This window comes from Pelophylax lessonae (genome assembly GCF_965119305.1).
Source record: "Pelophylax lessonae genome assembly, chromosome: 8".
In the NCBI taxonomy this organism is placed as follows: Eukaryota; Metazoa; Chordata; class Amphibia; order Anura; family Ranidae; genus Pelophylax; species Pelophylax lessonae.
Genome location: NC_138775.1, coordinates 173893067 through 173907431, shown reverse-complemented (window position 1 = coordinate 173907431; position 14365 = coordinate 173893067). Strand labels below are relative to the sequence as shown.

General features: G+C 44.2%; 1 protein-coding gene across 1 annotated transcript in view; it reads left to right on the top strand.

Moving 5' to 3' along the window:
- Positions 1-11565, top strand: part of LOC309561489 (pancreatic alpha-amylase-like) — a gene marked incomplete at its 5' end in the record, with an annotated part of 43392 nt that extends 31827 nt beyond the window's left edge. Inside the window, 3 exon segments of the mRNA XM_082265436.1 lie at positions 6345-6470; positions 11225-11378; positions 11380-11565. Coding sequence (XP_082121562.1) covers positions 6345-6470; positions 11225-11378; positions 11380-11415 — 316 coding nt within the window. The 3' untranslated portion in view covers positions 11416-11565.
- Between the last annotated feature and the right edge of the window lie 2800 nt (positions 11566-14365).

Here is a 14365-nt window from a genome sequence, read left to right as displayed (position 1 = left end):
TGGTTTGAATCATACAAATAAAAACAAACCGTATGTCAGCAGCTGCTATTAAGACCAGAGATAAATAACAAGGTGCACCTAAATGGCTAAAATAGCTACAAGACACACTAGCAGCGCTTAATATAGAGCTTCAGTCCCTATAGATAAAGTGAACGTGTGCAATGTCCATCCATAGATTGGAAACAAATGCAGAGTCCAAATGCTTAAATTCCACCACCGTGCAGGTATGATATGAGCTGCCTTCACCACACCACCGTGCAAGCCCTATGGGACAGGAACAGGAGGCAAACTAAAGCGCCCTGCAATCCTCTGGTGGAAGGACATGCGCCAAACTGCTATCCGCCTCAGGCCCAGCCGCCACTGCATTTACCCAGTGTGCTGTTAGGGAGATATAACGTCCCTGACCGTGCTTACTGGTCCATGTATCCGTAGTTAAGTGGACCTTGCCACAGGTGGCGTTACGCAGTGCATACCTGATTTTGTCACCCACTTGTTGTGCAGGGAACGGTTGGCTTGCCTGGAAAAGTAGTGGCAGCTGGGAACGACTTGCTGTGGGACAGCCACCGCCGTAAGGCTTTTAAAACTCTGAATCTCCACCAGACGAAATGACAGCATTTCAAAGGCCAGGAATTTTGAAATGCTGGCATTTGGGGCCAGTGATTGCAGGTGGGTAGAGGGGTACTTCCTCTTCCACTCCAGTGTTTGGAAGATGGAAAGCTGAACGCTTCCATGGGACATTGTGGAGATGGTTGTTGGTGACCCAGGTGGTGGTGTTGCTGGCAGATGCTATGCAGGGTGGCAGGTGTCACTGTCACTACAGAGGTGGATGAAGAGGCAGAGACTGCAGCAGCAGAAGAGGAAGCGGGAGGAGCCAGAGACCTTTCTTGGTTTTTGAGGTGTCTACTCCACTGCAGCTCGTGCTTTCCACATAGATGCTGGTCATGCAGGTTGTGCTTGGGTTGAGAAGGTTTATGCCTCGCTTCAGGCTCTGATTGCACAATGTGCAAACCACTCGTGTCCTGTCATCACATTGTCTGAAAAACTGCCATGCTAGGGAACTCCTTGAGCTGGCTTTGTTGTGCTCGGTTCCTTGCTGCGTTGGACAGTAGCAGGCGTAGTGTCTAGGGCACGGCCGCTCCGCTTTTGCACCCTGCTCCCTTTTCTGCTGTGCTGGTGGCTGTGTGACCACTGCCTCTTCCTCCAAACCACTCCGGTCACCTGCATGACGTTCATTCCATGTGGGGTCGAGGACCTCATCGTCCACATAATCTTCCACCCAGTCTTCACCCCTGCCCTCATTGTCAGTCTCCACAATTCGGAATTCTGCAGCAGTTGGCACGTGATTCGTCATCCGACGTGCTGCGATGGTCCTCCCATGTACTCGTCTTGAGACATTAAGTGGTTGGGCATCGGTGCACTCAATCTCTTCCACTTCTGGGGCAGGGCTAGGTGGGTGTCCCTGGGAAACCATGCTAACAGTCATCAAAAAGAAGAGACTGCTGCATAACTTGGGGCTCAGGTGGCTTGGCTGATTTGCAAGGGGGTGAGGTGAAAGTGATGGACATCTGCTGCAGGAGCCAACTCTGACCTTTCAGCAGAAGACTGGGTGGGAACCTTTCAGCAGAAGACTGGGTGGGAAACTATGTGAAGCAACTGGAGGCACTGTCAACGACCCAATCTACTATTGCCTGTACTTGTTCTGGCCTCAACATTTGTAGAGGCGCATTAGGCCCTGCCAAATACTGCTGCAGGTTCTGTTGCCTACTCGCAGCTAAGAAAGGGGTTTCATTTGTGCGTGTAGCTGGCACAGATCGACCACATCCTCTCCTTGCAACAGGAGCTCCACTAGCAGCACCACAACCCAGCACTAACTTAGTGGAGCAGTATGTGTGCACACACTAGACGTACTGAATGACAGGTCTGCCCCCTTCAACTTCTGGGTCTCTAAGTTGGGCACATGGCCTGAGCTTGCCCTTTAAGCCTTGGCGGTGCTGGCCTGCCCTGCAGCCAGTTCATTAAAATGAACCAGGCATGGATCCCACAGGACTTGTCCATACCTTTTGCAGAATAGACATGTATACCTGCCTTACCCAGCCAATGTTGTATTTGATACTCCTTTTTGGGGTGTACCCTAATTTAAAAAACAAATTTAAAAACCAAAACCAGTGTTGGCCACCTCGTCCTCCTCCGCCGCCACTTCCTCCTCAACCTACTCCATATGGGTCTCGTCGTCCTACATCATTCAAGATTACTTTGTTTGTATTAAGTTATTTCCCTATCCACATTTGTCTGCAGAGCACTTGCCATGCTCTTAAGATTTTGCAGCCCTCTAGCCCTTTCCATGTGTTAGAGCCATTTTGGTGCTCAAAAGTTCAGGTCACCATGGGTTTCGGGATCATGGTCAAGTTTGGGAAAAGTCCGGGTCATGAACCCGGACTTTTTTTTTCCAAGTTCGGCCGAACCCTGACATCCAGGTGCTCGCTCAACTATATTGAATACTTTTAACTCTATTATTGTATAAAATATATATATTTTTTTTTTAACCACTATCATACAGCACTTCATCTAGTGAATGGAAGTAACATTAATTTATGTTTTAGCTATTCTCTTCGGGTTGAATGTTCGTGAATCTAACAAATGCCATAATTATGGGCAATAGATGGAACTGAAAAGTTTTGGTAAAAATTTCTTTTAGCCCTAACTCCATTAAGTGGCCGAAATGAGGTATTTTCCTGGTTAATTTTTAGTATGAATAAAAACCTTTCACCTGGAGAGGAAATAGTCAAACTTTCTTTACATGTATCACTAGGCAAAACTGTTTTCATTTGAAAAGAAAAAGGAGTTAGACCATCTGTCACTTTATCATGCCAGTGGTGAGAGTCTCCATTCTATTTGTACTGTTGACCATTGTGAGCAAGTGATGGGAAATCCACAACTAAAAAATGGATTCCTCCACACAATCGAGCAGCAGAGAGCTGAAAAATCGGCTGGGTTGAAGACTCCAATGGATCCCTGGACAGGCAAGTGTCCAAATGTTAGTCAGCAGCTACAGGATTTGTAGCTGCTGACTTAATTTTTTTTTTTTTTTTTTGAAGGAGCCTGGAGCTCGTCTTCTGATCTCTTAAGACGAGCCCCTTTTTTGCAGGCATGTAACACAACAAATTGTCTATACTGTTTAAATCCAGTAAGGCACTGTCTCACCCTGCTCTGCACATACTCAGTAGTTCTCTCTTCTCTGCACTGTGCCTGAAATCAGAGCCACTAGAGGTTGATTCATTAACGGCTTAAAGATTTACTGTTGCTGTAGGGGAAAGAAGGCAACAGGAATGAGATGTTGTGGGAACAGATTAAGAGGGAGAAAAGAAAAGCAGGTGAGGTAACAGGACAAACCCTGCTGCCAGGGAGACACCAGAGGTAATCTTAAAAAGGCCATAAATGGATCAAAATTCAGCTGGTTCAACAGACTGGTCAAATGTTTGTTTATGTACGGGCACCTGGTTGCGCCGATGTCAACCTATTGATCAAGTTTTGTACAACCACCCTTTGTTTGAGGGAAATCTGTGCTTCTGGCTATAGCTGCCAGCTCTATAAATCGTCTGTCAGCCATCCTCTCCAACTGAGCCAAGACATAAAATCAAGGCTGGAAATATAAATATTTTAACTAAAGGTTAGTTTTTGAAACAAGGGGGGTTTCCAATAAGGAAGGGACTTCCCTGGGTTTCAACAAAATGGCCTCCAGCAAGAAGAAACTGGAGCAATTACTAACTAATTTTAGTAGCCTAAGTATTAATGTGGAATGTATGCTCTTTTGGTAAAGAACATTGGTATCAACCTATTATTATGGGTAACGTTCCACTTTAATAAAGTTGCAAGCTTTTGGGAAAAACTATCAGGTTTTATTTCTTAAAACTGTTCTGAATCCCACATAATTATACAGTCAAAAGATGTCACTGTCCAGATGGTTCTTTAGTTACAGAAAAGTGTATTGTAGTATCTTGCAATATAGCAGTGGTAAAGCTTAGTACATGCCATGTTTCATACAACAGACTGAAATAACTTTTTATATAGACTTCTGGGAAAGGCATATAGCTAGTGAACCAAATGACAGCGGGGGTAAGAATTTTGAGAAAACCTGACTCAACACTGAATACTATTACCATGGTACCAAGGATGAAAAAAGTGACTTACTGAAATTTGTGGAAAATCTAAGTATGCTGAGAACATGTACTTTCTGATGACCTCAAAATGCCTGATTTAATTATATGCTGTATTCATTGCATTTGCATGGTTTTCTACTGTGTTCTCTGGTTTACCTGCCAAAGAATACTGGTTGATTAGTCATATTTTTCCAAAACTGGTCATACTTTATGTACATGTATGAATGCCTTTCTCAGGCTGAGATATGAAGACCTGCTACTGCTAGTTAGGCTAGTGTGAGACTTGCTATCACTAAGTATAGCACCTTCTATTAACTAGGGATGATCAAATGGTTCGGGTCCACCATCGGTTCGGACCGAACATTGGGTGGTCGAGGTTCGGCCGAATTTAGAACTTTTTGCCCAAAAAGTTTGGAATTCGGCAACCAGAACCGACCAAAATGCAATGCTTCAGGAAATGGGCTTTAAAAGCCCGTGATTGGACCAGAACCATTAGCAAAAGCCAATTGAGGGGGCAGGAGAATGCTAGGAATGTGATTGGAGTGACTAGGGGGTCCCTAGACCAATCATTAGTGAATACGCCCCCCCAGTATATAAGATCGCCCTCACCATATTCCTACCATTGTTATACTGGACATGGAAGAGAGTGGAAGCAGTTCTGTTAATTTTACTTTAAAGTGTCATTTAGCTATTTTTAGTGTGAGGAAAGGGATATCTAGTGTAGTTAGAGTGCTCCTTTACACTTAAGTTAGCTTCAAAAACTTAGTTTCTGTAGGGTAAGTGTAAGGGGACAGTAGTGTAGTGTAGGGTTAACTGGCAATGACTGCTATGGCAGGGTGACAAAACCCTTCCATAGCAGGGTGACCGCTATAGAGAAATGATCATTTCTCTGAATTGCTTCGGGACAGGCATATGGCTTCTCACCAGCCAAGCATTTTTTATGCTGCAGGGGCTGCCACTGCCAGTGCTTTTTTGAGGACATGTTTGATGTCAGACATGACATCTGAACATGTGTATAGGGGGTATATATACACATATATGTCTGTATATATACCCCTAGACATATATAGGTGTGATAGTAGCAGAAATGCTTGCGCTAATGAAATCATTTACTGTAATATCACACCTATATATGGCTAGGTGTCTATATACATATAATTGTGTGTATATATACCACTATACACAAGTTCAGATGTTTTTCCTGACTGCAAAGAACCCAAAAAAATGCCTGCTATTAAACCGGCAAGGTGTTACAGCAGCGAAGCCAACCTCCTGTGCTGAAAGTTTTTTCTAATACAAACTATCTTTTTTTTTTTTTTTTTTTTTTTATGGTCCTGGACATGCTACAGAGCTGAAACTTCACATGTACACTTTTAGACCCCCCAGATACTAAATCCAAAGTAAAAATCAATCTTTTTTTTTTTTTTAATTTTTTCAATAATTGGCTTTTTTATTAAAAATGACAATTTTAAGTTTTTTTTTTTTTTTTTTTTTTTTTTTTTGTGTGATTAATAGTTAGTGGGGCATGACCCAGAACCCTAGGCACTTTTTAGGGGCATTTATTGGGTTTTAGGGCTTAAAAATTGTGTTTTTTGATTACCGAAGTTCGGGTCCCATTGATTTCAATGGGGTTCTGAAATCCGGGCTGAACTTTCGTGAAGTTTGGATGTTCTGGCCGAACCGAACTTTTCAAAAGTTCGATCATCCTTACTATTAACACCATTATGGTGCATTCAGCCAACATGTCGTCTCAGAAGGCAATTTTTTAGTTTTGGATATAGTGGAGGGGATAGAGCAACTGCTCCTGTCTACATCCCTTTTTTTTTTTTTTCTTTTTTGTTTTTTTATTTGTTTTTTTGTTATCACCCTCTTATCTGTCCTGTTATCACCATGAATGGAAAAGATGTCACTTTTTGTTTGTCCCCAAAACCATAATGGAGGAGAAATATTCCAATGGAGACCCAAGATCTAGTGACGGCAAGGAACTCCCTCACTCTAGAGGGAGTAACTTCCTGTTTTGGCTATAGGACAAAAAGCTAAGGGAAATCTCCCCAATGGGACATGGTTACCAAAAAAAAACTGACGGGGGCTATAGCCCTTCTATACTCTTGCCCTTTTTGCTTTAACATATCTTTCAACATTCCTAATAGTATGTTTGTGTGTTCCTAATTGTGTTTTCCTTGTTAGGAACATGGCCATCTTCCGTAATGTAGTAGATGGACAGCCCTTCTCAAACTGGTGGGATAATGGAAGTAATCAGGTGGCCTTCGGTCGTGGAAACAGAGGCTTCATCGTCTTTAACAACGATGACTGGTAAATGTTTTTTGTTGTGCATATGACTGGTGATTGATTTTACAGATTAGAAGGGTAGTAAAATGAAAAGCATGGTGTAAACATTTGTCTTCTTGAGATTAGAAAAAAAATCCATCCTGTAGTGACTTTATATATGCTAGTTTATTTTGTGGTAAGAAAGAGCAATAGCATATATTAGTGGTTCGAAAGCTGAAGGTTTTTGTACCTTAAAGCTGAACTGTATTCACCTTGGCTCCAGCGATGCGTCATCCCTGAGCTCACCATTCTGCTGACGTCTTTGGCACTGGCTGAGCAGGGAGGACATCACTCGGTCGCATGCGTGGGAGTTCAGTCAGATTTAGCATTACCGAATTGGTACAGTAAGCTGGTTCACTGTTCAAGGGGGGGACAGGCAGGTAGGTACATTTTAATTTTTAATGTTGAAGAGACAATGCATCTTTTGCATTAAATTTCCTGCCGGTTCACCCTTAAATTTTAGGCCCAAAGTTCCACTTTAAGGTAAAAATCTTAATCAGTTCAGCTCCCACCAGCCCCTCCTTATACTTTACCTGGGCATAATTTCAATCCAGCACTGTTAACCAGGGCAGCACTTCTCTCCCTCAAAGGCTCATGGACAGCAGCGGGAGCTAAAGGTCAGGCTGCTCTGTGGCAAGACCATTGCGCAGAGCCGGTATGTGTTTATAGTGTTTGGGGGGGAAAAATGCATTTTAATCACTTCAATACCGGCCCATAGTAAATTGACGTCCTGAGTTTAAAGCTAAATACCGGTGTTAATGGCAGCAGATAGCTGCCATAACCCTGGTATTTTTTTAAACTGCAGGCGATGGGCTTTCCGATAAGGGTGGTCCCAGCAGTGGATTCGCCGCAAAATCACCCTCCGGGATGGCGGAAGGGGTGCCCCCCCCTCCCGCCGCGTCCCGGTCCTTTTCCCCGCTTACCGGACCCGCCGGCAGCGGGGAAAACGATCGGGTCCCGGATCCTCACAGACAGGATGTCGAGTGAGGGCAAGCTTGCCCTCACTCGACTCTATTGTCTTGGAGGACCGGAGTGACGGCAAACATCGTTGCTGAGCAACCGGCTTAAAGGTCCCTTTTTTTTTTTTTTTTTTTTTTTTTCCCCTTTCCATCTTTATTAGTGTACTTGTGAGATCTGAGGACTTTTTGACCCCAGATCTCACAAAAAAGAGGTCCTGTCATGCCTATTTCTATTACAAGGAATGTTTACATTCCTTGTATTAGAAATAAAAATCAATTTTTTTTTTTTTTTTTTTTAAAACGGTGTAAAAATAAAAAATAATAAATAAAATAAATAGTAAAAAAAAAAATAAAGCATCCTGTCCCCGTTAGCTCGCGTGCAGAAGCGAACGCACACGGAAACCCCGCCCACATATGTAAACGGTGTTCAAACCACACATGTGAGGTATCACCGCGATCGTTAGAGCGAGAGCAATAATTTGAGCCCTAGACCTCCTCTGTAACTCTAAGATGGCAACCTGTAGAAATTTTTAAAGTGTCGCCTATGGGGATTTTGAAGTACCAAAGTTCGTCGCCATTCCGTGAGCGTGCGCAATTTTGAAGCATGACATGTTGGGTATCTATTTACTTGGCGTAACATTATCTTTCACATTATGGAAAAAAATTGGGCTAACTTTTACTGGATTCTTATTTTTTAATTCAAAAGTGATTTTTTTTTTTCCAAAAAAATTGCGTTTGGAAGACCGCTGCGCAAATACGGTGTGATAAAAAATATTACAATTTCCATTTTATTCTCTAGGGTCTCTGCTAAAAAAATATATAATGTTTGGGGAATCTAAGTAGTTTTCTAGCAAAAACAACTGATTTTAACTTATAAACACCAAATGTCAAAAATAGCCCTAGTAGGCAAGTGGTTAAAAAGGCCATTGTAGAACAATATATAGAATTACATGGGTCAAAACACATTTTCTAAAATTTTTATACTTTTTTTTTTTTTTTTTTTTTTTTTCCCCATTGATTTAATTCTGTTTGGCAGTCAGGTGACTGCACAGCCTCATCGTGGCAATTTTGTTCGGAGTGGGGGAGAGGTCTGCTTGGGGGGGGGGGGGGGGGGGTTTATTTACACACACACCTGCATGCACACAGGAAGTTTCCCATCCGCTGCATGACACTGCAGATGGATGGTGGGCTGAAAAATGTCACACAGACTGGCGGGTAGACTGGACTATAAAAATAGAGGGTGAGCTGTCTTTCATCATGCATCTGTGTGTGCGCTGTGTTCCAGAACCAGCAGCAACTGCCCACAAATGCATGCTCATCGTGCATAAGCACAACAACCAACAGTGAGCCCAGGGACAAATTGACCAGAGCAGTATGGATCTATTTCTCTGCTTGTCATGGTCACTTTGAAACGGGAACCCCAGGATCACTAGGTTTTTAACCCCTTCCTGGCACCTCTTTTAAACAGTTTGAAATGCCCAGGGAAGGGAAACCTCTGCGACCATATGACCACTGTGAGTGGTCACTAGTGATGTCGCGAACATAAAATTTAATGTTCGCGAACATCGGCAAATGTTCGTGAACCGGCGAACATTGCGAACCGCCATAGACTTCAATAGGCAGGCGAATTTTAAAACCCACAGGGACTCTTTCTGGCCACAATAGTGATGGAAAAGTTGTATCAAGGGGACAAACACCTGGACTGGCATGCCGGAGGGGGATCCATGGCAAAACTCCCATGGAAAATTACGTAGTTGACGCAGAGTCGGGTTTTAATCCATAAAGGGCATAAATCGCCTAACATTCCTAAATTATTTGGAATAACGTGCTTTAAAACATCCAGTGTGTGTACACGATCAGGTATGATGTTGTATCGATCAGGTAGTGTAAGGGTTACGCCCGCTTCAGTGACAGACCAAACTCCCCGTTTAACGCACCGCAAACATCCGCAAACAGACCAGAACCGACCAAAATGGGACAGGAACTGGGCTGTAAGGGTTAGGGTTAGGTTTAGTGTTAGGGGATGGGGTTAGGGTTATGGTGAGATACTTAGGGTTAGAGTTAGTAACCCTACCCCTATGCCTCTAACCCTAACCATCTAACCCTAAGCACTAAAAATAACCCTAGCCCTAATTCTAATTTTTTTTCTGGTTCTGGACATGCTACAGAGCTGAAACTTTTTAGACTCTCCCCCCCCCCCCCCCCCCGACACCAAATCACACAAAAAAAGTTCTTAAATTTTCATTTTTGATAGAGAGCCAATTATTGGAAAAATTTAAAAAAAAAAAAAAAAAAAAATTCTTTGGATTTAGTGTCTGGGGGGGGGGGGGGGGTCTAAAAAGTGTACCTGTGAAGTTTCAGCTCTGTAGCATGCCCAGAACCAGAAAAAAATTACGAGTTAGGGTTAGGGTTATTTTTATGGTTAGGGTTAAGGTTAGAGGGTTAGGTTTAGTGTTAGGGGTTAGTTAGTAACCCTACCCCTAGCCCTAGCCCTAACCCTAATTCTAATTTTTTTTGTTCTGGTTCTGGACATGCTACAGAGCTGAAAATTCACAGGTACACTTTTTAGATCCCCCCCCCCCCGACACTAATCCCAAAAAAGTCATGCCTGCCTCCAAAAATGCCTGATAAATATAGAGGAAAAAAAATACTCAAATAGCAGCCCTAAGAAGGGCTTTTTGGGGTGCTGTCCTTACAGCAGGAGTGTACCAAGAACACTGACTAACAAGACCGGGAACACTGACTAACAACTGTCCCTAGCTATTAACAGCAGCAGCACTTTCCCTGCTCTCACTAACACGCTGCTTCAGAATGATCTAAGATGGATGCTGCCCTTGCTTATTTATAGGAGGTGGGAGGGAGGTATGCTGATTGGCCTGGAATGTGTCTGCTGACTGTGAGGTTCAGGGTCAAAGTTTGCCTCAATGATGATGTATAGGAGGCGGACCGAACATAGCATATGTTCGCCCACCGAGGCGAACGCGAACATGCGAAGTTCGCCGGCGAACAGTTCGGGGACATCTCTAGTGGTCACACTATCAGAAGCGGGTCCCCGTAAGCTGCTTATCTTTAGCTTGGACTGAGAGCTGACTTTGAAGCTCAGTTTTTGTGCTGGTGAGCGTGCTCTCTGCACAAATATCGGCCACCCAGTGATGCAGATATGCAACCTGTGGGTGTTTAAGTGAAGCTCCACTTATTCGCACCCTCCCCCTCCATTGCCACATTTGCGACTTTTTAAGGGGGAGCGGGTACCTGGTTTTGACAGGTACACAATCCCACTTCCTGGCAAGATTGCTGACCAGTGATCTCTGTAAATTTCCAGCCCCTCCTCCCCTATGCTGCCTTCCGGGACCTATGTGCATCCCAGAAGACGGGACCATTCAGAAAGTGCACTGTGACTCGGGCATACAGTAGACACTGGCTGTGAAGCCTGAAGGCTTCACTGCCAGTTTCCCTTAATTGCAATGCCGGTGCCTGCACCCGAAGCCATTGGATGAATCAGCTTGGAGTGCTGACACTGCGGGATTTCCGAACAGGCAAGTGTTCTTATATTACATGTCAGCAGCTAGAGTATTTGTAGCTGTTGACTTTATACTTTTGTACCGGCTTGAACCTGCTTTAAAGCCCGTGCTTTTGCCTTTATACATAAGTATGATGGGTGGTCGTAAAGGTGTTAAAGTGATAGAATATATGTAAATAATATAAATTAGATGTACTGCATCTTAATTTTAGGGGTAACCTACACTTTAGGTCATAAAACACCTGTCATTTAACTTGCAGGCACATGGATGTTACTCTGTACACTGGTCTTCCTGCTGGAACCTATTGTGATGTCATCTCAGGCCAAAAGGAAGGTTCCAGATGCACCGGTAGACAGATTAGTGTGGACTACAATGGTAATGCTCAATTCCAGATCAGCAACAATGATGAAGACCCCCTTCACTGCCATCCATGTTGATGCCAAACTGTAAAATGCTCTAGAAATTTAATAAAAAAATCTATTTCACATACAGTGAAGTGACCTCTCTGTGGTGGAGAAAGCGGAGTTCATATTTAGATACATGTAGCACATCTCTTTACATGAGAGATTCACTATATAGTGAAAAAGTTTAGTTGGCCTACTTGCATTGTTTCTAATCCTGTCTATATTTACAATTAATAATTTTAATAAAGGAAAAATTAGACTACCTAGTCCATGTGTTTCATAATTTCTTACATACAGTAAGCCAAACACGTGTGTGTGTGTGTGTGTGTGTGTGTGTGTGTCCCTACAAGGTAGGTGCTAGGTAAAAGTATAGTGGGCCTTGGCTGCTTAACAGCAGGGCTATGATTTAAGCTGGGCTGTCATGTCTCCTAGGTGTGGCTGCTGAGAGGGTAGTCTCCCCACTGGCTCTATGGGAGGATTCTCATTGGGCAGTGGAGGAAACCCAATCAGTGGCTCATTCAGGTCTGTATCTACCCCAGAAGGCAGATTCTGCCTCAGAGGATTCTGGGAGTGGGTAGAAGTTTGAGGGGAATGCATGACGGAGTCCCAGGAGGGAGGGTACGGCTGTCTCCTCCTGTCAGAAGGATCGGGTGGCTGCCTAGAGCTGAGCTGTAGAGGTGACCCGGTGTGCCGAGGACCAGTGGTGAAGAGGGGTTCAGTTCCAGGAAAGCATGCCAAGTTCGTGAGTACAGTGAATTGCCCAAGGGTCGGCCTGAAGTGTAGAGGGGACCACGCTGTTAAAGGTCCCAGGGAGCCAGCTAGTGTCAATGGGGGTGCCTAGTGAGAGGACCCTGAAGTGTCAGAGGGGGCGCCAGCAGTTGGGCCCTGAAGAGTTAAGTGTAGTGTTAGGGTTGCAGCAGCACAAGCGGTTACAAGGAGCTACCGCAGTCAGTGGAGGGAGCCATTCGCAGGACTATTGAGCTAGACAGTGCCAAGAGTTACTACAGTCCTGTATCTTCTGAGTTAACCAAGGAGTTAGTCGAAGTTTCAGCAAAACAGTATCTTCAAGCGCCAGGAAGCGATAGTCAGCATTCAGCTGGTGTCAGGACAGTACGAACAGGCATTTTTCTAGTGTCCCAGTTAAACCTAGTTGAGCCAGAGGAGTATCCCACTCATTCCCTTCTCCTATCCCCATCACAAAATAAACGAAACAAACCAAAGATGCTGGAATGGTCATGGTCTCGGCTCTCACACTTGGGGTTTCAACTTAAATGTGTTGGGAAGTGTTACCGGTAACAATGGCAGACCCACATCAGGCCTAATGCCTGGAAATCCAGCTATATACAGCTGCAAGAAAAAGTATGTGAACCCTTTGGAATGAAATGGATTTCTGCACAAATTGGTCATAAAATGTGATCATCATCTAAGTCACAACAATAGACAATCAGTCTGCTTAACCGCTTGCCGACTGCTCACAGTATATTTACTGCGGCAGTCAGCCCCTCACAGGCAGAGTGACGTAGGTCTACGTCGCTCGCCTGTGAGGCTCTGGGGAGCGAGCGCGCGCCCGCGGAGGCGCGCTCCCGCGCGGTCACGGACCCCCCCCGCGCGTGTGACCAGCGGACCCGATGTCCGCCGGTCACTCGGTGATCGGCGGGGGAGAGGGAGAATGTCAGGCAGCTTGTGTAAACAAGCCACCTGTCATTCTCCTCGCTGTAAAGACACTGATCACTCGGATCTAGTATGTAGATCCGTTGATCAGTGTCCTTACAGCTCAAGCCACAGCCAATCACAGTAGAAAGCACGCCCCTAGGGACACACACAGCCCCTCCCTCCCAAATAAAGTTAACCCCTTCACTACCAGTGTATTTTTACAGTAACAGTGCATATATATATAGCACTGATTACTGTAGAAATGTCACTGGTAACCCCAAAAGTGTCAAAAATGTCAGTCAAGGGTCCGATCTGTCCGCCCCAATGTCGCAGTACCGCAAAAAAAATCGCAGATCGCCGCCATTACACGTTAAAAAAAACCACCAAAAATGACAGAAATCTTTCCCTTTGTTAGTAAACGCGATAACTTTTGCGCAAACCAATCAAAATACGCTTTTTGCGATTTTTTTTTTTTTTTTTTTTTTTTTTTTTTTTTTTTTTTTTTTTTTTTTTTACCAAACATAGGTAGCATAAAACAAATTGGCCGAAAATTTTAAATTTTGATTTTTACATTTTTTTTTGGGGGAATTTCATATAAAAAAAATGTGAAAAATATTGTTGTTTTTGCAAAATGTACGCTCTTTTTTTGTTTATAGCGCAAAAAGTAAAAATCGCACGGGTGATCAAATACCACCAAAAGAAAGCTCTGTTTGTGGGAAAAAAAGGACGCCAAATTTGTTTAGATACAGCGTCGCACGACCGCGCAATTGTCTGTTAAAGTCACGCAGTGCCGAATCGCAAAATACCCCCTGGTCGTTTAGCAGGAAAATCCTCCGGGGCTTAAGTGGTTAAGCTAATAACACACAAAGAATGAAATGTTGCCATGTTTTTATTGAACACACCATGTAAACATTCACAGTGCAGGTGGAAAAAGTATGAGTTCGACACCCCTGGTCTAGGGGTTCAGTTTAATCGCGGGCTGCATCAGCATTATGGGTTGCCCTCAAAGGGCCGGTTATATCTGTAAGATTAGATGTCCAGAGCACCCCACACCCACTTACATGAGATGTCAAGAGCCCTCCCCCCTCTACCATCAGAAGTCCAGAGTCACCCACCCTTCCTTACATCACAATGCACCCCTTTACCTTGTGCTACTGCCAGTAAGAAGATGCAGGGGGATCTGGGAAGAAAGTGCAGGGTCTGGAGAACCAGAGGGGGGCTGGAGTCAACTTCCAGAGTCTGCTTAATGCTGAGACCAGGGGAGGCAGAGGCAAAGTGGTTTTGCAGCTGCACAGAGGTGCAGGATCTGTAGGAGTCTTGCCCTCCTCTCTGCTGCAGGCTGT